This window comes from Aulonocara sp. 'chitande type north' Nkhata Bay, linkage group LG4, assembly GCF_057382095.1.
Source record: "Aulonocara sp. 'chitande type north' Nkhata Bay isolate Kocher_YH1m ecotype deep benthic linkage group LG4, A_spYH_male_GT1.1, whole genome shotgun sequence".
Taxonomy (NCBI): Eukaryota; Metazoa; Chordata; class Actinopteri; order Cichliformes; family Cichlidae; genus Aulonocara; species Aulonocara sp. 'chitande type north' Nkhata Bay.
This window is the reverse complement of record NC_141347.1, coordinates 32769543-32790719: the sequence shown is the minus strand read 5'-3', so window position 1 is coordinate 32790719 and position 21177 is coordinate 32769543. Positions and strand designations below refer to the sequence as shown.

Genomic DNA, 21177 nt, shown 5'->3' with positions numbered 1-21177 from the left:
AAAATGATTACTTTTGATAACTTTGAACCACTGCTGCATGTTAGAAAAACTCAATCTTAAAATAAGCATGATTTCACTGAACCCATTTCCACTGAAATTGAAATATGAACGTGTGTGTCCGATGTCGTCCTGTTAGTGTGGTGAAGGAAAGCATTAACGTGAAACCCGTCAGCCTACATGCAGTCACAGATTGCACTGTGATCAACAAAATACCAAAAGGCACCATTTGTCAGTTTTAGCTTAGGCTTGGTCCTCATTATAGTGATTTCTAAAAATAAGAGGGGGTGTGAATCCAACTGTAATAAAAGAGGAAAGAAGAGGCTGGCAACATGATTTCATTTCACTTTTTTCAAAATCATCCAGTTCACGCCCAACACGATCACTTGTCACACTCCTTTTGATTTTGTAAAGCATCTCTCGGTGCCGTCTGAGCCAGCTGAAGTCAGATGAATAAGTAAATGCACATCCAGGGGGATAAATGGGCCAACCGTGCCACTGACTCATCCTCCAAATGTTTGACAGACAATACAGGCAGCCCCCGCAAAAGAAATAAAGCAAAACAGCCTTGAGGCAGGAAAGACGTGGAAAAATTACGCTCTCGCTCCCCTCGAACGAAGCTGCTTTTGGTCTTCCTGCAGAAAGCTTTTAGTAACAATTGAAGATGAAAAGAAAACCAGACACACGTGTATAAATTCCATTTTATTTCTACCTTTAAACAGAGACAAATCGTGGTCGACTTGAAAACAAATGAAATACAAATAAAAATACTATTTATATCCGTTGTCTTGTTATCTTAATCGTAACAATCTAATGATTTTATTTCTACCCAGCGACAGTGCATGGTGCAAAACATCCCTGATTGATTAAAAAAATCCTAGACTAAGAAGCTTTGCAGTATCTGGGGTTAAATTTGTCAATAAAAACCAAGACTGAGAGAAAAAGCGATGAAAGCGCCGATTCTTAGAGGTAACAACTGTAAATATAGCGAAGCAATTTAAAAAGTCATAAGCGTTTGTACAGCTATGAAATGGGAGTGAAAGTGGCCTTTACTGGACCGTTTTACAGTAGCCACTTACTGTTGTGGAGATAGCCTCAAGCCTTGTATAAACCCTTTGTTATCCTATAATATCACAAATTTCCATACATTTTCAGATATCTTTGTAAATCATATCAGCTTCCCCACCCACCCACCATGCACCATTCACCAGCATGCCAAGCCCGAGCTTCATTTAGCCACTTTGAAATATGAACACAAACTGAAATCACTCACACGTACACATATTCTGCAATAATGGCATCTAAGCTTGGATTTTTCTCAGTACATGAATCATATCATTTTATTTGAATATATTTAAATTTCACTTCCTGAGTTGAAATTACTCAATGTGAATCAGACATGAGCACACGATGAAATCTAATGATGCTCCCCCCACCAGCCTTTTTCTGCACTATCCGCTGCAGTTAAGAGTCCCACTGTCTGTCCCCTGTTAAAAAGCCATCACGCACGGCTTTCTAACAGCCACGTGGGTTTGATAGAAATCGCAGTGGGGCTGGGATGACTGTGACTGTTTGTGTACATGAGAATGCAAGGACAGATGAATGAAATCAGACCGACCAATGATGCAACGGGGCAAAAAAAGAAAAAAGTTTCAGAAAAGGGCAGTAAGACACCCTGAAACACTGCAGGGAGATTTCTCCAGCAGTTTACAACAGCCTGCGCTGAACTATGGCCCGCTTTCACTGGGAACACCCTGTTTGCCACGGAGGGGGTGGGGGTTGGACCAGCTCTAACATTAGGAGGTAACAGAGATGTTTCTCATTAAAAATTCATGAATCTGGAATCTGAATCAAGTCAAGGTGATCACATAAGAGGGGCAGCAGGTGGTACACTTGAATAATACCCAGTAGCATATGCTCAACTCTTGTCTATGACTCTTTTTTTAATTTTCAGTGAGAAGAAATTCTGAACGTGCTTAAAGCAATTATTGCACTCAAGCAATTAAAGTAATTCCACAATCTGGGCAACATATTTTACAAAAAGCGATCTAAGAAGCGTAGATAATCATCTACCTCGCTGCCACACAGCATTAGCTGCTCAGCCTCACGCTGGATTCACTGAGAGTTCACTGCACATGATTATCTTTAATATAATCCAGCCCCCCTTGGATTTATTTATCTTCTCAAATATCAGTGTTAAAACTGGCAAAACACGAGCTAAACTTGCTTGCACCCCCATTCAGTGTGGGTTTTTACATTTAAATAAACCCACTCTTCGTTTCATCATAGAAAACAAAGAGTGAAGTGGTCTCAGCTGGAGCATTTTGAAAGGTCAGAGTGAATGAATCACCATCTCGTCTCCATTTGTTTTTATGTTTTGCTTTTTTTTTTTTGTTGCTTTTAATGAGTGAAAATGTGGGGGAAAAAAAAAAAAAAAAAAAACAACTCATCTCCTCAGCAGGCATCTTAAGTATCGTGTGCAAAGTTCAATACAGATGCAGTGTCAGTGGCGCCTATTTGTGCAACATGTTAACTGCACGTGGTGATGTCATTTACCTTCCTGGTCCTCTCAGCCTTGCAAAAATAATCATTAGCTGCATCAGAAGCCAACAATCATTAGAAAAAAAATAAACATTTAGGATTTTATTTGATAAAAACAGCAACGTCTGGCTCAACCAGATTTGTGTTGTTCATTTGTTCACGATTTTTCCACTTATGTGTAAATGCCACTAGGTGTTAAACTAACCCAAACTTACACATCCTAGCTTCTACGCTTTGAAAGTCTCGCTTATAAAACACCGCCTGTCAATTCAAGGTACCACAGAGAGAAAAAAAAAACGAAAAGAAAAGCAGCCATTATGCGTGACAAACATAAAGCAATGGCAAAGTGATCAACATGATGGCATGCCTCAAATAAATGGTTATTTTTTATTCAACTTCAGTGAACTAAAAACGAGAAAAAGAAAAAGTAAAACCACATTGGTTTCATTTATCTACAGAGAAAAGAGGAAGAGAAAAAAAACAAAAAAAAAACAAAACAAAAAAAAAACTATTTCACATCCATGACTGAAATCATTGGTTTTCAAAAATGGAAGAGGAAAGAAAAAAAAATATATATATATATTATTGTGAATCCATTTCATTCGAGGACTCACCTGCACATATATCCACCCGTGCACCCAGTGTGTGGTATGTGCTGTTACCGTATGACCGTGCAACTTGATCCCCAAAAACCCAGCACCCCCCTCCCGACCCATCACATAACACAGAGATACACGGACCTCAGAGACAGGATGTACAAAAGCTTGTGTTTAACATCAAACAGTGCAGGCCTTACTGTAAACAGCTAAGCCACCCCCCCACCCCTTTTTTACTCCTCCTCTGCAAGGTTTGAGCTTATATGAAGGATGGGCAGAGCCCACCTCTACAAAATGACAGGAAAACCAAACGCAGGACACAGGAGGAGGCAGAAAACATACGTACAGAACACAGAAGCTCCCTCTGCATCATTCACTTTTTTTTTTTTTTTTTTTTTTTTAAACACACTCATTCACGCAAAATTCAACCAGTCAACCAAACGAACAGTTAAAAATAGTTTTAGTGAGAAAAAACATGATTGAACCCTGGACAGTTGGTTTCTTTGTTGCCGTTTGGTGACAAGGGAGACAAAAGGTTTGGGAGGTAGAGGAGGAGAAATAAAACAACAACAAAAAAGAAGCATTGGGCCAACAGGGGGTGGCAGGTTGTGGGAAGTGGACCCAGTGGGTGTTATTTCTTGGCCTTGGCGGCCTTGGCTGAATTTCGCGGAGGGGTGACCGGCCTCCCTGATCCCATTCCTCCCCCAGCACCGTAAGGATATAATTTCTTATCTGCTGGCTTCAGAATCTGTGAGATGGACAAAGAAGTAATCAATTAGATCGACAGACACACACAGTGAACTCTAATTTTATAGTTAATTACAATTAAAATTCTACCATCACTACATATGCGAGCCATATATTGTATCATTTTAGTGTGAAACTACTAAACGAAACAAATTTGTTTTCCGAAAAGTTATTAGTTCTGTTCTCCACACCTGGAAGGAGCACATGAGCGTCTCATCCACACTCATCATGGCACCAGCGTTGTCAAACTCTCCACAGTAGTTGGGAGCGGAGAACAGAGTGACGAGCTGCCTCTTTGCAAAAAACTCGTAACCATCTTCAACCACCTGAAGACCAAAAGGAAACCATCAATGTTACATATTAAAAAAAAAAATTTAACAAAAAATAGAGGCTAGTGCCATTCAAGAATCAGATCTATAGTTTAATGTTATGTCACTCAGGCATTGTTAAAAAATAGAATATATCATACCTACATTGAAACACCCTCACAGTTTTCTTTATAAGTATTTCCACCAGTGTTTGTTTGGTCTGGGGCTTATTTTTGTTTGTGTTTTAGATGTTTTTGTCACAGCTTTGAAGTTAGCTAATGCATCTTCATAATCTACAGTTCACGTCCCATTTTCTGAAGACATTTAAATTTTTTTTAAATATGGTAAGAAAAACACTACAAATGCCTCTGATTAGTCCTATTAAAACACAGCCACACAATGCATCGTGATTAATAAGAATTAAGGGAACACTTCTTCAGTCAATGAGTCTGAAATGTACTATACAAAGATGAATTTAGTAAACATTACCTGATGCGCCCTGCATATTAGGTCCATGTCATGTTTGTGCAAAAATTTGGCCACCACATCTGCACCGAATGTGAAGGAGACTCCACGGTCGTTTTCACCCCAGCCGAGCACATCTTTGTCTGGGTCAGCCCACAGCAGGTCGCACAACAAACCCTGGTCAGGCACGTCTGTGGGTCGCATAACTCTGCGGATCTGCTCCATTGACTGGAGATCAGGAGAGAGGCCTGAGAGAGGAAACATTTTTGAAAAATACATAAATATGTGCCAACATTTGCTTCTTGGATCAAATGGTTTAGGCTTCGTAAAGTCACGTATTAACAAGGCCCACCTCCATGACAGCAGAAGATTTTCTCATCTACAATGGCAGCCACAGGTAAACAATTGAAGCAGTCTGTGAAGGTCTTCCACAATTTAATGTTATACCGTCGCTTACCTACCCCCCCCACCCCACCCCCCCCAAAAAAAAAAAACAAAAAAAAAAAAAAAAAAAATTAATGCAAGATTTAAAGTTGCAAATTTGCCTTGGTTTCCTTTTAGAAGCCTCTTTTGTACTTACACTCATCATAAAAGCCATAGATTCGATTAATAGAGGCGCATTCATGGTTGCCACGCAGCAGGAAAAAGTTCTCTGGGTATTTAATCTTATAGGCTAGAAGCAGGCAGATGGTCTCCAGTGACTGCTTTCCTCTGTCGACGTAGTCACCCAGGAACAGGTAGTTGCTTTCTGGGGGGAACCCTCCATATTCAAAGAGCCGGAGCAGATCATAGTACTGACCATGGACATCACCTGCAGGGGGCAGCAGAGATGTGCAATTTAAAAACAACATGCTTTCACTGCTTCTGCCAGAACAGCCCACGCTTATCAGCTGATAAAAGCGTTAATTACAGACAAGCAAACAAGGAGAAAACCCTCTCATAATGACCGTCTTCTCCTGCGCCAGAGTGCGCCTGAAGTGCATCCTCTGAGACCCACATCATCTCTTTGTCCTGTGAAACTCACCAACCCCTTTGGTTAATTAAAACTCACCACAGATTTTCAGGGGAGCCTCCAGTTCAAGCAGGATCGGCTGGCTCAGGAAGATTTCACGAGATTTGAGGCAGAGGCCACGGATCTCATTCTCGGTCAGCTGGACGTTCTTCCCTGGCCGAGATCCTTTGACTAAAGAGGGGGTTAAAAAAAAAAAAAAAAAAAAAAAAACACACACAGGGATGAGAAATTTAAGAGATTCAGCAACACCGCAAAGAGAAGAGATCTGTAAATAAGACTGAATGAAGACTGACGTAAAACAATCAAAACGTGATCCTCAGATTTTGAACCAGACCACCAGATTGGAAAATTAACACCTCCCACCAACCAACTGCTGACAAATTCTGTTAGCAGACCAGTCCAACAGACACTTTAGCAGGTAGACACATCATTTTGAGGTAATAATACACTACAGATTTTGGAAATAACACGGTACTAACACAAGACACACTTTTAAATGCTTACCAAAACATAACACCACAACATGAGCTTGTGAAATATGCAACGAGAGGCAGCGTCTGAGAAAACCTGATCAGTGGAAAATTGCTAGATATGCACAACCTCGAAAAGCATGTGTTTCTGCTTAGGCTGCAGTTCAAACCAAAGCTAGAGGACGTGAAACCCACTTCCCCTTCTCGCTAATGTGGCTGCAGCAAAGAGATAGCAAACACTTCATTAGGACTGTAAATATGCACAGTGAAGAAGCAACGATTGGCACGCTACTGGCTGTAAAACCAATGTCTCAAAAAAAAAAAAAAAAAAAAAAAAGCAACGACACAGGCTGTATCATAAACATAATCAAGGGCCCTCTACCAGGTTAACACTAACACACACACACACACACACACACACACACACACACACCAAATTAAATCAGATGCATCTTAACAAAAAGTATTAAACAAAACAACAACAACAAATTATATTCCAGGTTTAAAAGAACGACTAAACTAACCAGCCATGTGTTAATCCCTGAAACTGTGCTACATGGTTTTCTTTATAAACAAATGACTGCAGTGAACTTTGGACTAATTTTAAGACAAAACAAGGAATTTGAAGACGTGACTATGGTTTGTGGCTTTAACAATTACTGCTCAGAGCTTCCACCAGTGCATGCATGACAAGCCTGGCCTGTGATGACCTTCCACATCAGTGTGTTTTACGTTTTTAATATATGAGTAGACACATTGCTACAGGCTGCAACATGAAGCAAAGTTAAACTGAAAAATGTGCCAAAATTAACCATGGTGGAAAATGAAACAAGCTGCTCATCTGCACACACCTTTTAAAACTTGTTCTTAATTCTTTAGCTTTGTCATAACATAAAGCAAACCTCCAGTGGATGGGAGGAGCCCACAAGACAGCTTTTCTTCACCTTTAATCTCACTAAACAGGCATAATGATAAAGTGCTCTTGCTTCTTTCCCCACAAATGTTTCCAAGAAAACATTTTCTTTCACTCCACCAGTGTTCAACGTCTAAGTGGCACCACTGTCTTTGCTGCTTACTGTATCAAAGCGGATTAGCTAGCTTAACCAGAAACTATGACATCTCTGATGCTTTTTTCAACTTCAACCTTGTTGTGTGGAGAAAAAAAAATTGTAATAATTGTGCTTAATTTTGCACTTTTTATTAAACCCTAATCTGTTCTTAGCAGAAAATGTGTGAAATGCTTGCACTGTGGGGTCCTGCAGCAGTCACCTTCCTGCTGCATTTTCCACACCACTATGAAATGTTCTGTTCAGCACATAACAACATGTTACCGAGGGCAAGAAGAGGAAGAAAACAAAACAAAAAAAAAACATTGATATTAATTAGTGAGTGTTGCTTAAACCGGTTTACTTCACAGACCAACTCATAAGTACCGTAGTAGTGGTCGGTGAAAACTGTCAGTGGTCCGAACAGGCCAGCAGGTGACTTAACTTGCCCCACCAACTTTGTTTAAACTGTCCTCAGCCTATCAGGTCATGGTCAGTTATGTCAAACACTGCACACTTGGCTTCCTGATCCGTACGGGTAACCGGATTTGTTTTATAAAGGTACCCTTAAAGCTGAATTAAGGCATAGGGAGTAACTTTTATGGCCAACAAAGTGAGCCACAATTAAAGCGGTAGCGACAACATCTACACTCAGCCTGTGGTGTCAAACTGGTAACAAGCCAGTAAAAGACATCTGTAATTATGCCATTAGGTTAGCATGTTGTTCTAGATAGTAAGAGATGATAGCTATGCATGATAGCAAATGGATCAAATTGTTGAGCATCTGCAAATTTAATACTTACAGCAATCTTGTGAGAGAAAAAAAAAAAAAAAAAAAAAAGGCTTTTGAAAACCTAATTTTTAACTTTTATCTTCCAGGTAAGACTTTAATGACTAGCAGGAATCCTGATTATATGTAAACGGGCTCAAAACAAGTCCATGGGATATGAAAATGTTCAGGAACAATTAGTAAGCATATAATTAAGACAAAGAATCTGTGCTAACAGTTTTCCTGTTATTTTTGCCCATGTGATAAACAAAAAGCTTGAGTAATTATGACCAAAAATTGTGTATTTTTTGACCATCCTGGTTAGCGTCTTTTTTAAAATAAAAATTTTTTAAAACAAAAAACTCAGTTTCTGTCACAGAGAGCCTTTGCTGATGGGATGTTAAGAATTCAGCAGGTTTGTCTAGTGTGTGTTCAGCCATGTGTTTTCACACTTACCACACAGTCATGATAAAGACTTGAACAAGTCCAACTAATTTTCCTGACAAACTGTCGGAGCCACATCACATAAAACAGTCGCCGACACAGCTTTAAAGCTAGAAAAGGTAGGAGTGTGATGTAAATGACAGCCACAGGAAGAGGGGAAAAAGTATCTGGGAGTCTCACAGGCAGTGTGAAATGATTCAGACCAAAATATTTGTCCACTGACACACCAGCTGCAGGGTGTGGATGTGATGCCATGTTAATCTGCAATTCAGTCCACTGCACACTTACACAAGACTGCTTGCGATGGAGTTTGGAATCAGGTTTGTTTGTATCGGCGACAGAATCAATCACACCCCCGCTCGTACATGTGCTGCTTGATGCCAAAGCAGCTCCTGACACAAACTGTATAAGCCTTCTAATGAGGAGTCTCATTCCCACCCAGTACATTTCTACACAGGCTAATGAACAGAGTAATATACTTTATGGAAACAACTACCTCCAACAGTCTGAGTGACAATTATATTCAAGCTGCAGGTAAACAGAGCTCTCTCTAATGGTACTGATTTAATGGCTGTCAGGTGTACAACGGCTCAGAGATAAACACTTCCCTTTTACATACCAAAAAGAGTGAACCAATGCAGGGCAGCCCTTTTCACACTGGATTTCTCTGACAATATTAAACATTTGAGATGGCTATGCCTGCTGCTGATGAACCTCAAAACAAGCTCAGCCAAAACTGTGTAATTATATTTAAACTGTTCCTTGTAGCGCTGCAACGATTCATCGAGTATTTCGAATAATTCGATTATAAAAAAATTCCTGATACAAATTCTTTGCTTCGATTAACACATGGCTCTGTAGTGTGCTGACGTGTCAAATGATGTAAATGTGAGCATTACACCCAGACCTGCAATACAAACGTCTTTAAGGGCAACGATTGAATACAGAGTCAAACAGTCCCTAGTATTTATATAAAAAAAAAAAAAAAACTCACACACACACAAAACCCCAAACAAAACAAAAAAACATTGGCAACGTCATCACTTTTGTGTTATGTTATCAGAGTTTTAACACTGCGCCAGAGTCTGTTTACACACAGTGAAGAGCAAAGAGGCGGAGCCATTACCGAGACAGTGAGCTCAGGCTGAGTGAGAAGAAAAAAAAAAACAACCCAAAAACGTGTATCTAGTGTCCAAAACAGGAGCGCTGTTCCTGTGATCACCTTTAAAACCTTTGCCGGGAAAAAAAGCTAGCAGGAGTCCTTCATCAAACCACCCGATCAACAAACTCCAACGTGAAGAAGAGTAAACTTTATATCTGCTCCATCCACCGCCATTTGTTTTACACCGTGAAGAATCTGCAGCAAGCCTCCAGAAGTTGTATCAAAATATGCGGATAAACTGTTAACTTAGTCTGATACCCGGGCGCCAGTTTAGCTCGGTGCATTGAGCAGGCGATCATGTGCCGTACGGCTGAGAGCAGCCAGCCCAGGTTTGACCCGCGGGCCGCGGCCCCTTGCCGCATGTCTTCCCCCGTCTCTCTCTCCCTCTGCTTTCCTGTCATTTCTTCACTGTATCTGTCAATTACAAAAAAAAAAAAAAAAAAAGCTGTAGGCTGGTTTATTTTTAAGAAGTTTGAATTTCAATATGGCATGTAGATACAATCAAAGGTTTTAGCTCAAGTATCTCTGATCTTGTTCACTAGTGAGGGGGTGAAGGGAGCGGGAGATTGACAGAACAAATGGTGCTGCAGCTGCAGCGATGCAGATGCTACCAGTCCACATGGTAAAAAAGAGAGGTGAGCATAAAAGTGAAGTTCTCAATTTACCGGTCAATCTGCATCCCTACCCTCACCCTATGTTCACGAGCTTTTTGTAGTGAACACAAAAAGAAAAAAAAAGATCATCAAGGCTAATCAAAAACAAGACCTTCCACGAAAGGTAAATCAGCAGAATGACCACAAACAACATGATGACCTTCTGTTGAGTAAGGTAACAAAGATCAGTTGCGCATTTGTGTATGATTACATCACCCCAAATGGCCATTTCGTGCCAGGAAAAACCCCAATTTCATGTCCTAACCATTAAGCAATTCGTCAAAAACCCACTTCAAACATGCCCCATGTCAGTCAATTTAACTTCACAAAGCCACATTTAAATGAAATGCCATTCTAATGACACCAGAGCAGTGCTAATGATTTGATCTCCGTATTAAAAATGTTGTTTCATTAAACTTGGAACATACCCTTGTGGTTAAAGTGCATTTCTCTGCCATTAGTAAGACCAAACATTTAAGAAGTACTGACTAGTGAATCTGAAGCAGCTGAGCTGTAACAGTAAAGTTGTCAAACACTTTTTGCAGGCTCATTCATAACCTTTAAAAATAATCCTGTTATCCACGAAGCAACACACAGAAGATGAAGATCAGAGCAAGCAGCCATGTTATGCCCTTATTATCACGGTCATATTTAAAGCAGAGGAAGGCAAATATTTATTAATACAGCTGATTATTACTACAGCTCTCGCTTACTCATCATGCTAATAACATGGCTTGTATTCTGCCAGTGTAAGTGTTCTTTTTCTTGTTTTGATAACACAGGAAATGTGTAGACGCAGTCCTGTTTGAAAACTTCTCTACTTTTTGCTTTTCAATAAAAGTAGCTGTTGTTAATTGTTTATCAGGTCCAACAGTAAGTTGTGATCCAAAAGCGATGCAGACACCACCACACAATGACCAACATAAATAAACATACTACAGTACCACATTAACTACACTTAAAGAATTCAAAAATCCTTTATGGGCTTTGAATAAGCCTCCAAAGATATGCCACTACTTGGTGTGTTGCTAAACACAGCATGAGACATAATTAAAGGCCATCTCACATCAAAATAATCCAGGTTTTAACAGTGGCTGCGGAACACTTTTAAAAGGGATGGAGAGAGTAGAAATCAGCAGACTGACAGAGAATAATGGCAGTGTCCTGAAGTGACAACTAAAAACAGTGAAAGTAGATATAAATACTGCAGTGCTGCTTCCCACTTTAAACCTGGATTACAGAAGGCTAAGCACTGACAGAGCTTACTCCAAAGTTAGCCACACAAGCCAGTGGGCAACAGTAAGCTTATCATGAGGGGGTGCAGACAAAAGGCTTTCCAGTACACTGGTCAGGCAGCGGAAAACAAAGAGATGGAGCACAGCAGAAAGCTGAGGGGATGTCAGGGGTGCTGGAATCAACAGTTGAATCGCCCCAGCGCTGCCTCACTCAATGCCGGCTGTTCTGGCCTAGCTTACGTGATGCCACACTTGCTACGCATGCTACTAGAAGCACAAGCTAAGAGTTCAGTTAGCTCTAGACCTACGCAAGTAATCCAATTGAAACTACTTGCTACCCAAACACATTTAATTGGTTTGGTCTTGAAACATAGCCAGCATGGAGCAGGGATACCTCCTTGTCCACATGGGAGACTGAACTAGCATGAGGATAATTTCTCAACCTTTTGATGTAGTGCCTGCAGTGGGAGTCTGCCGCCTTTAACAGAACGCTGAGAATACAAATATCAGCTTACGAGTGGTTATCCTCACCAATGTGGATAAAAAAGGTCACGGTAGTTACATAAGTGGATATAAATACAGCCATTATCAGGCGTGTTTGCCTTCTCCTCTGTTTGGCAGACAGTCTTATCACAGCCCAAGTACAACAATCTATGTACAAAACACTCCAGCAGCAGCAGCAGCAGCAGCCAGCATGGCCCACAAAAGCACACTCTCTCTGGGAGGTACTTTGACTGCACATGCATATTTGTACATAATCCCAATCACCTCCACCAGCTCAGCTTAGGCTGATCATGCAGGGCCTATATTTAAAGAAGGTAAACAAACTGAGGGCTAAGGTCAAATTTATTAACAGCAGTGATCCTGGGATAAAACTCTATCCCAAATGTTATTTCTCAATTTACTGGTCAAAAGAACTTTTTTTTTTTTGCATCTTTTGGAAAGCTGCAGTGGTAGAGAGAGACAGAAGGCAGTGGTGGAGAATGAAGGTTCGACCTGCTGGGAATCAAACTGGAGACTGACTACTGACGTCATTTATACCCCTGTGGTAAGGCCTCCAACCACTCGGCTATCAGGTGGCCCCTAAAGGCATAATTTCAATGAATCACACTGTGTGGGAGAGATTTACCTCATCCATAAAGCACCCTGAAGTAATTTTGTGATTTGTCATGCTAGGTTATATCAGAGGTCAATAACTTTTCTATGTGCATGGAGCCACAAAACACATTTGGGCCTTAAAATAAAAGCAGCAAAGCCTATTTTTATATACATATATGAAGTAGCCTTTACTACACAAATGAAAATCTAAACAACACTTCTAATGTTGCTCCAGTGACAAAATAACAAAAAGATTTTTCCATTTTAGCAGTTTCACATGGGAAAATTCATAATTGCTGTGCCCAGTGCACTGACATGCAAGGACAACTACAGGAGGTCACAACCTAGTTTCTTCTAACCGCAGTTTGAACTGTACCGCTGGGTCTGAGTACATTTATTCTTCTGTTTGATGTCCTCTGGGCTCCTATTACACAACCACAGCGCGGATGTGAAGATAAAACAGTCCTGTTTATTTCGCACACACTTAAAGCCACGACAAATTTGTCAGTGAGCAGTTAGATTTAAAGCAAGCATTTCCAGGACAGTTAGCATGTAGAGCAAACACAGAATATTGCTTGCTTCATATCTGCTTCAGGAATGTCTCTGGATTTTTGTGATGCAATTGCAATGCATTTGTTTACAACAACTACATATTTTACAGTAAGAACATAGCTTCAATAAATTTTAATACTAATGCAATTCTTGTTTTGAGAAACAAAGAAGTGACGTAAGCAGTTTGTACTGTGCTTAAAAGCAGCAGTGGAGCAAATGCAGCAAGGAGTCCCAAACAGTACTGACCTTTTATGGTAATAACACTGAAACAGTTTGTTACAATATTGTTAAACACTTAGGACTCTGGCAGGATGCTACACTCACTTTTAAAACCCAAATGGAAGACAAAACTTTTTTTTTTTTTTAATTATAAACACATTTTTCTTTATGGAGCTGTTGTTTCACTTTCACTGTACTATCCAAAACTTTGCCCCTGTTTGATTATGGTGATACTGTTTACACTGATGCCCTTGAGTCTATCACAGAGCACTGTTTATCAGCAGTGATGGTATCTCACTGCGGCACTGTCTTGTGTATGGTTGTTTGTTTTTTTGTTGTTGTTTTTTTAAGAGACTGTCAGATGCTAATCAACACTAAAAATTACTTTTGGATTACATACTCATTTGCAGGAGCATTGATACCACAGTGCCATCTTTAGCTCCTCCAGTTCAAGTCAAGTGGCTTCAATGTCATTTCAACCATTTGCAGTGGAACACTACACAGTGAAGCAAGACATTTCTCCAAGACCATGCTGCTACATATAACAGACAATCAACAAAGGACTACATAAAGTGCAAGTGTGCAAAAATTGCACAAAAAACCCAACCACAAAACAGACAGTCTAACACGCAGAAGTGCAACAATGACAGTAAGTTGTGCAAAAGACTGAGCATTGTGAAAAAAGTAACTTGATGTACAATAGTGTGCGTGTGATTGTGCAGATTAGTCCATGAGGTAGTGACGTGTGTGTGTGTGTGTGTGTGTGTGTGTGTGTGTGTGTGTGTGTGTGTGTGTGTGTGTGTGTGTGTGTGTGTGAGTCCAGTCACTGAGTGTTCGGGAGTCGTGGGGTAAGAAACTGTTTTGCAGTCTGGCAGTGAGGACCCGAATGCTCCGTTATCTCCTGCCAGAAGGCAGCAGGGTGAAGAGGGGCACACACAGCCCCTCCCCTCACTAGCAGCTGAACAGTACTTGATGTTTAAAAGCATTGAAAAATTTCAAGAGGTCAGTTTTGTTTCCATTATCAGACAGTCATTAATGTTAATCTGGCTAGTGCATACATTAATATTAGCCAGTATTCAATGGACACAAAACCAGAATCGAGGGGTCCACAAGCTAGTGTACTCCAAGTGCCATTCCCAAGCCTAAATAAATGGGAGAGTTGCATCAGGAAGGGTATCAAATATAAAATCTGTGCTAAATAGCCACAATAGCATCATGTTAGGTTATCATTAAGGTGGTGGCTAGCTAGTGTAGCTAATAACAAAATTATAATGTTAATGTGAAACCAGTCAGCAAAAGTTATCAGTCCAGCCCATATAACATAAACAATGTTAATTTAACAGGATGATATTACTGTGTGTGTCTGAATATGTTGTGTTCTCTTAAATTTGCAGACTGAAACAGAGAAAAGAAACTGTCAGCCGACCTTACCCGCTATATTTGTTCAGCAACAGAAATATGCTGTCAAGTCCTCGGACGTACAGCGATACCTCAGACAACCTAAATTATAGGTTTTGTTGTTTTGTTTTTTTAAATTCCCAATCTTGAAATATTTGCCATACACGCTCACCCTACAGTTATCTCACTGTCTGTTTGTTTTGGCTGTCTGTATGGTTCGAACTTCATGGTATCAAAAACAGTATTAAGCATTTTATTGAGTATTACAGTTTTCCAGGCATTTATAATCTGTATTTTTATATAAATTATATTTATAATTTTTCCAAGTATCATAACATCCCTAATATATTTTACAAGGCTTCTAAAAAAAACTGCACTTCTAAATTAGGCCTAGTTATTGCCACTGCAGACTAACATTAAATGCATCTTTCATGGTATGTTTATACCAAATGCAAATCTGTTTTACCACTGCATAATTACATACGAAGACCATGTAAATGAATATAAAACAAGGCAAATCCTGATTCCAGGAAATTATAAACACCTGTGGAAATTCACTTTACACTGAAATGGAGGACAGACTTATTGATGCCATTTGAGGGCAGCTGAAACTCTGTTTCAACACCACTTTTAGATTATAAAACAAAAAACAAGAGACACAGGTCTTCATGTTACCTTGAAAATATGTTGTCGTTGCTGTAACTTGATTCAAGTTATTGGTTGCCCTTTTCCTCACATGTGATCTAAGGCAAAAGTTTAAATACTTGGCCAACAAAAAAAAAGGCACATTCTTCATATTTGTGTATCTGCAGATTGTCTTGCACATACCTTTCGTGACCTGAGAACATCTAGTCTTTGTAGTATGCACCTGTCTGCTCCTAAAGTGCATGTCTTTTGTACAGAGGCATCCTAACCTGTTTAAATAACCAGTACATGGAGTACATGGAGTACATGGAGTACGTCCCAATCAGAGCATTTTTGTTTGTACAGCTCATTAACAAGTCTCTCAGGGAAGCAGACTACAAACGAACTCCAAAAATGCAGTTGCAAAAAAACAAAAATTCAGACAGTCCAGCCAAGCCAGCGAGAAGCAAGGTTATTATAATCAACTAGAACTAAAATCAAAAGTAAAACCAGTTGTAAAGAAACATTTAAGCAAACTGAAATAAAAACAAGGTATATCCTCATTTTTTAGTCGTTGACAATTTGATCAAATTGGTTATCACAACCTTTGGTTCACGTAGTGTGAGCCAGATACCTTTTAATTTTGACATCCATTCTGAACTTCTGAAAATATCCCTGACAAATAACCTCCACAGTAAAATAAATATAAAAAAAATAAAATAAAATAAAAAGCTAAAAGACACTAAAACCAAACATTTTTGAAACAAAGAATGTGAACAATGAGAAAACCCCATCTGGAAACTAACTGAAACCAACTAACCAAAATCTGCATTTCGTTCTGAATAACTCAACAACTCTAGTGGGGAAGGGGCTGACTGCAAAAGAATAGAATAGAATAGAATTAAACTTTATTGTCATTGCACATGCACAGGTACAGGGCAACGAAATGCAGTTTGCATCCATCCAGAAGTGCTTTAGTGATATAGATATATATCACTAAAGCATATATATATTAGCAATAAAACTACTCTTACTCAAAGAGAATTAACACGTAAAATGGAAATAGTCCACTACGGCTACCGAGTCTGATCATTTCCCCTACATAAACTCAGAAGAAAAAAACAAAACAAAAAAAACACAGGTAAAAGCACAATATCCCTACGCAAATAGCGCATCAGAATGCGTAATTTGCATAAATAGGCGAGTAATGCTCATCTTTTCCAATTCTACAGCACTCTATAACGTCACGCGTTTCCCTTCTTTTGTAGACAGCACGACAGCAAATCATCTAAATTTAAAAAATATATAAAAAAAACAAAAAACCAGCACCCCCAATCTTTACGGTTTGCTAAACAATCTATAAAGAGCACTGTTGTTTTGGTTTCAACCGCTGATCCAAAACCAGCCACCGAGCCTGAGAGTAGAGCGATCTTAAGTAGGCTACTACAACACACTGTGTCCGCTTTTAACTGCAGCTGACCTACATGATGTACACAATTCACTGCCACCAAGACATGCCCTAATATAACAAACACTTGGCTGTGACGCGGATTTGATCCTCCTTACCTTCCAAGAGACGCTGAATTATAGAGTCGATGTTTAATTTGTCCGGCTCCGCCATTTTCTTTATTTTCTGACGTTCTCGGGCTCAAGACGATGGTTTTCTGTGTCTCACCTTAGATTTCTGTGAGGGAAAGATGGGGAATGGACGCTGAGAGTTACTCAAATTATAATGTCGTAATTCACTGAATGAGTCACACTTGCTAGTCGACCAATGTCAAAAAACAGTCAATGAGCTTAACCGAGCTTCTGCTAGCTAGGTAGCTATTAGCTAAGTATCATAAACTAGCAGCAGCAAAACTGAACCTTGGCTAGTGAGCAAACGTTAGCTAAATAATCAAACCTGAAAATAGATAACACGTCAAACCTTGTGTCCGGTTTAATATTAATCCTCCCGTGTTGAAATCTGTGTAAATATTTATCCCCTGAGTTCGATCTTGGCCCTTTTCCCCTCGGTTTGTCCGGGTCGCCCCACTCTTCCCCCAGGAACTTTAAAAGAGGGCCGTTTCTAGCGAAGCGTCTACGGTAACACAGGAGGGTGAATCAAACCGAGGTCTTCACACGTTTCTCAAAAAGCGATTGGTCAATCGCAGACCTCAGCTCCCCAATATTCGCATCTGATTGGATACACACTGGGTCCGTCTTATTCTTAGGCACCGCCTACAGCACTTTACAATGGCATCAATGAAGATTTAAATTAAAGCTCAAAGCGCGCCATCCAGTGTGCCGACGTGGAACTGCACTTTAAACCCTAAAACCACACTTTGATCTTAGTTATGCATCTTAGTTAATTGAAGTTGAGGCTTTTAATACAAGCAAAAATCTGACACACACAAGTGTGTGTTTAATAAACGAAATAAAACGATAAAAAGGTCTGTCAATGTGGTGAAATGCGCACGAATAATACAAAGGGCTTTTGTGCATATTTTCATTAGTACTGTCAGTCATCTGTTACAGTCAGCTGTAAGCCACTATGGAAAATAAACAGTCTGATACAAAAACAAAAGTCCAAAACTAAATAAAAAGTAAGAGTACAGTTTCATGTGAAAAGCACGATTCTACATTTTTTAATTTTTATGCCTAGATGACTAGTGACATTAAATTTAATTTTGATAATACTTCAAAATAGAACTCAAAGTCTCTGAATGTGTTTAAAGGTGACTGCCAACTGGCTTGACTTTAGAAGGACTTTGGTAAAAATCTATTTTTAACAAAGAAAAACCCAGAATTCTTTGACCCCTACAGTATTGATCCCTCAGTCAATCTGAGGGACATTCTGCTGACATAGTTTGGATAGAGACCCTTTAAAGCAAGAACTGGGCCACCAAAGGGTCCCTTTGCCACACAAAAGCGACAATGAGAAACAATTAGAAGTATTTCTAGATCTACACAAGTGGTTCGATCTATATACTTAACATACTTCTCTCTACTTACATTTTTACATGTGGTTTTGTGCATTTTCCGCTGTGAGCAGGGAATTGTGGTTGCACAATCAAATTACAGTAGACCCACTGAATGTGTAAAGCTAAAATATTGTGTTTATGATTCTGAGTTATATAAAATGAAACGTAATTGAATTAATCGCTAAAATAACAAGAAATAAGTAGCAACGAGTGTCTTTCACTTGGCCTATGTGAATGTTTTTGGAATGTATCTCTTAATGTGTAGTGCACATAAAATTAGAAGTATTATTCCTTGTTCACTGTGTCTTTGCATCTGTGACATTAAAAGAGGTTTCATATCTTTCTCCTGATTTTGTTAACTTGTAGATGATCATTTTAAAATTTTATCCTAACCAAACAAGACTTCCTTTTAAGGCTAACGACATCAAGCTAGTTTCCTCTGGTCAGGTGGCAACCAGCTTGATGGTGCATCATCCTGTCATTAATAGTTGTGTGTCAGTAGGTTGTTTTTTCCAAAATGCATCACCTTTAAACGATGTGATTACCTGATGATGTGGCTGTTGGATTGGGCTGCTTGCAGAATTTATCAGCATTTGGCAGGTGGGAGGTGTTATCTTCTCAGTCTGGTGGTCTGATTCAAAATGTGAGGATCTCATTTTATTGCTCTCCATCAGTCCTTGTTCTGTCTGTCTTACAGCTTAGAGCATTAAGGCATAAAAGAAGTCCAGAGGCTTTGAGGCTTATTTAATGAGGAAAATCAACGCCAAAGACACAAAGACACACACTTTGAGAGAGCAAGAGGAGAACAACTGTAAATATGACTTTCAAATAAAAATACAGCGGATATTTATGTTGTTAGTCTCCTACTTTGTCTCCTTTACACTGATTCAAATAAATCAATCTAAAAACCTTCTCAGAATAATTAGATGGTATCTCCACTTCATTAGGGAAGGCATGCTAAATTTGACTATTATCACAATCATAAATCATTTTAAGATTTACAGGTTCTTGAAGTACATATGGGCTGAAATTTGCCACATTTTTTCCATCATTTTGAGCCTTCATGATTTCATTAGCACAGAGATAACCACATGAAAGTTTCAGTGGAGTAAAACACACTTAAACTCCAATCAAACTAGGTTTACACCGACTCCAAGAGTCACAATATAAAACTAAAATCAAATTTTTATTCAGAAGGATTTTTTCAAACACTGCTTTTAAGCAGAAATATTAATATACATTTGGCATTTTGTTTTACTTGCTTATGCTAAACTTCAAAAGGAATCATGTGATTGCTTATCTTCATCTTCTAGCGCATATTCAGATCATCCATTGATCCAGAGACCCTCTGTGATCCAGTTCCTTCTGTATGTTCAAATTGCAGAGATTTTGACAAAGATTCTCCATTTTATGCACAAATGTCAAATAAATGCAACTTTAACACATAATTTTCACACAGCAGGAATGATGACTAGAAGATGAGCCTGGCATCAAAATGTAGATAGAAGAAGACCTTGTTTTGCCACCTATCCCACATGGTGACATGGCCTCTGAAAGTTAGCCCCAAACACTTTTTTCCTCCATTGAATTATACAAAAACATATCAAGTATTCACTGTCTCTGTTCGTCTGAGTCATGCACATTAATTAATGCAGTTTTGCTATCGAAGCTATGATAAATCCCACGCTCAGAGTTAGTTATAGGAAAGAAATGCTGATTTTGATTTTAGATTAGGACACTCAGAGTGGGCTTAGGTTTCCACAATGTGTTTTTGAGCCCTGAAGATTTCACCTGGATATCTCCTCAAGTAAACAAGTTAGAAGGTCTGAAAAATGCAGGAAAAATCACACAAATTTAAAAAGCGCATAATATTGATGCACGTCAGGGGCCTGTGATTTGGAAAATATTTATATTTTTAAGGTAAATCTTGCGTGGGCTCCCTAAATATGTCAAAATTATGGCACAAAAATGAAAAGAACAGAAAAACAACAGAAATCAAGTGAAAACCTTCTTCAGAATAGCTCCATCACACAGATAGCTCTGAACTGGAGATAAGAGGGGAAACACAACAGTGGACAACAGCGAACATGTGAGCAGAAGATCCTTTTCCACAACTGGAGCACTGTGATGAAACTGGGCCAGGACAAGCCCCATGTTGGTATTCAAGGCATTTACTAATTAAAAAAGAACAAATAACAGTTTTTTCTTGTTCTGTTTGGTTTGTTCTCGATTCTCATTGATATAAAGTTCACAGCTGATGTTCAGTTTCTGTGAAAATACAGTAAAATTCAGCTGTGTAGGCAAAAACAAACAACAATAGAGGCCACATTCCTTTTTATTTCTTCATGTCCTCATGATCCATGAAACCCAGCTCATGGTCTTACGTAAATAAACCCATTCCATCTCGGTTTCCAAAACTGATCTCCGTACACTCGTCATCAGAGTTTCAACAGAGGTAGGTGCGTAAGTGAGAGGAGGGGGGATGCAGGTAAAGAAAGGTGGGTGGTAATTGTGTAGACTGGGAATGCAGAGGGAAAAAAAGAGGAGTCATTCAGATGACTCACTTTTCTATTCTAGGCAATTTGTAATAGCAACAACCAAAAATATTTTAATTAGCATCAGCATCACTGTTATGACTACAATCCCACAAACCTCTGTATGTGCTTTATGACTTCTGGTGCTGAGACATAATAATCTTTTTCCTAGTGGCTCTTTTTCCCCTGATGCAAATTAGGTAAGCGCTCCTTGTCTCCACAGCAGCGTTCAGTGAGTACAGAGCATGCTACAGGGCATGTCCAGCCAGGTCTTGTGGTCCTTCCATCATCTATGTTCCCATGTTTGTGCTCAGCCCCGCCCACACCTTCGCATTTCTCCATAT

At 39.4% G+C, this 21177-nt stretch overlaps 1 protein-coding gene across 1 annotated transcript; it reads right to left on the bottom strand.

The window, feature by feature from the left end:
- Positions 1-684: 684 nt before the first annotated feature.
- Positions 685-17423, bottom strand: ppp1caa (protein phosphatase 1, catalytic subunit, alpha isozyme a). The gene is made up of 8 exons (XM_086290009.1): positions 17264-17423; positions 16903-17020; positions 5706-5837; positions 5235-5465; positions 5007-5111; positions 4679-4902; positions 4073-4207; positions 685-3882 (listed from the first exon to the last, which is right to left on the bottom strand). Exons 2-8 carry the CDS (start codon positions 16955-16957, stop codon positions 3766-3768), a joined length of 999 nt encoding a protein of 332 aa, XP_086146135.1. The 5' UTR covers positions 16958-17020; positions 17264-17423; the 3' UTR covers positions 685-3765.
- Between the last annotated feature and the right edge of the window lie 3754 nt (positions 17424-21177).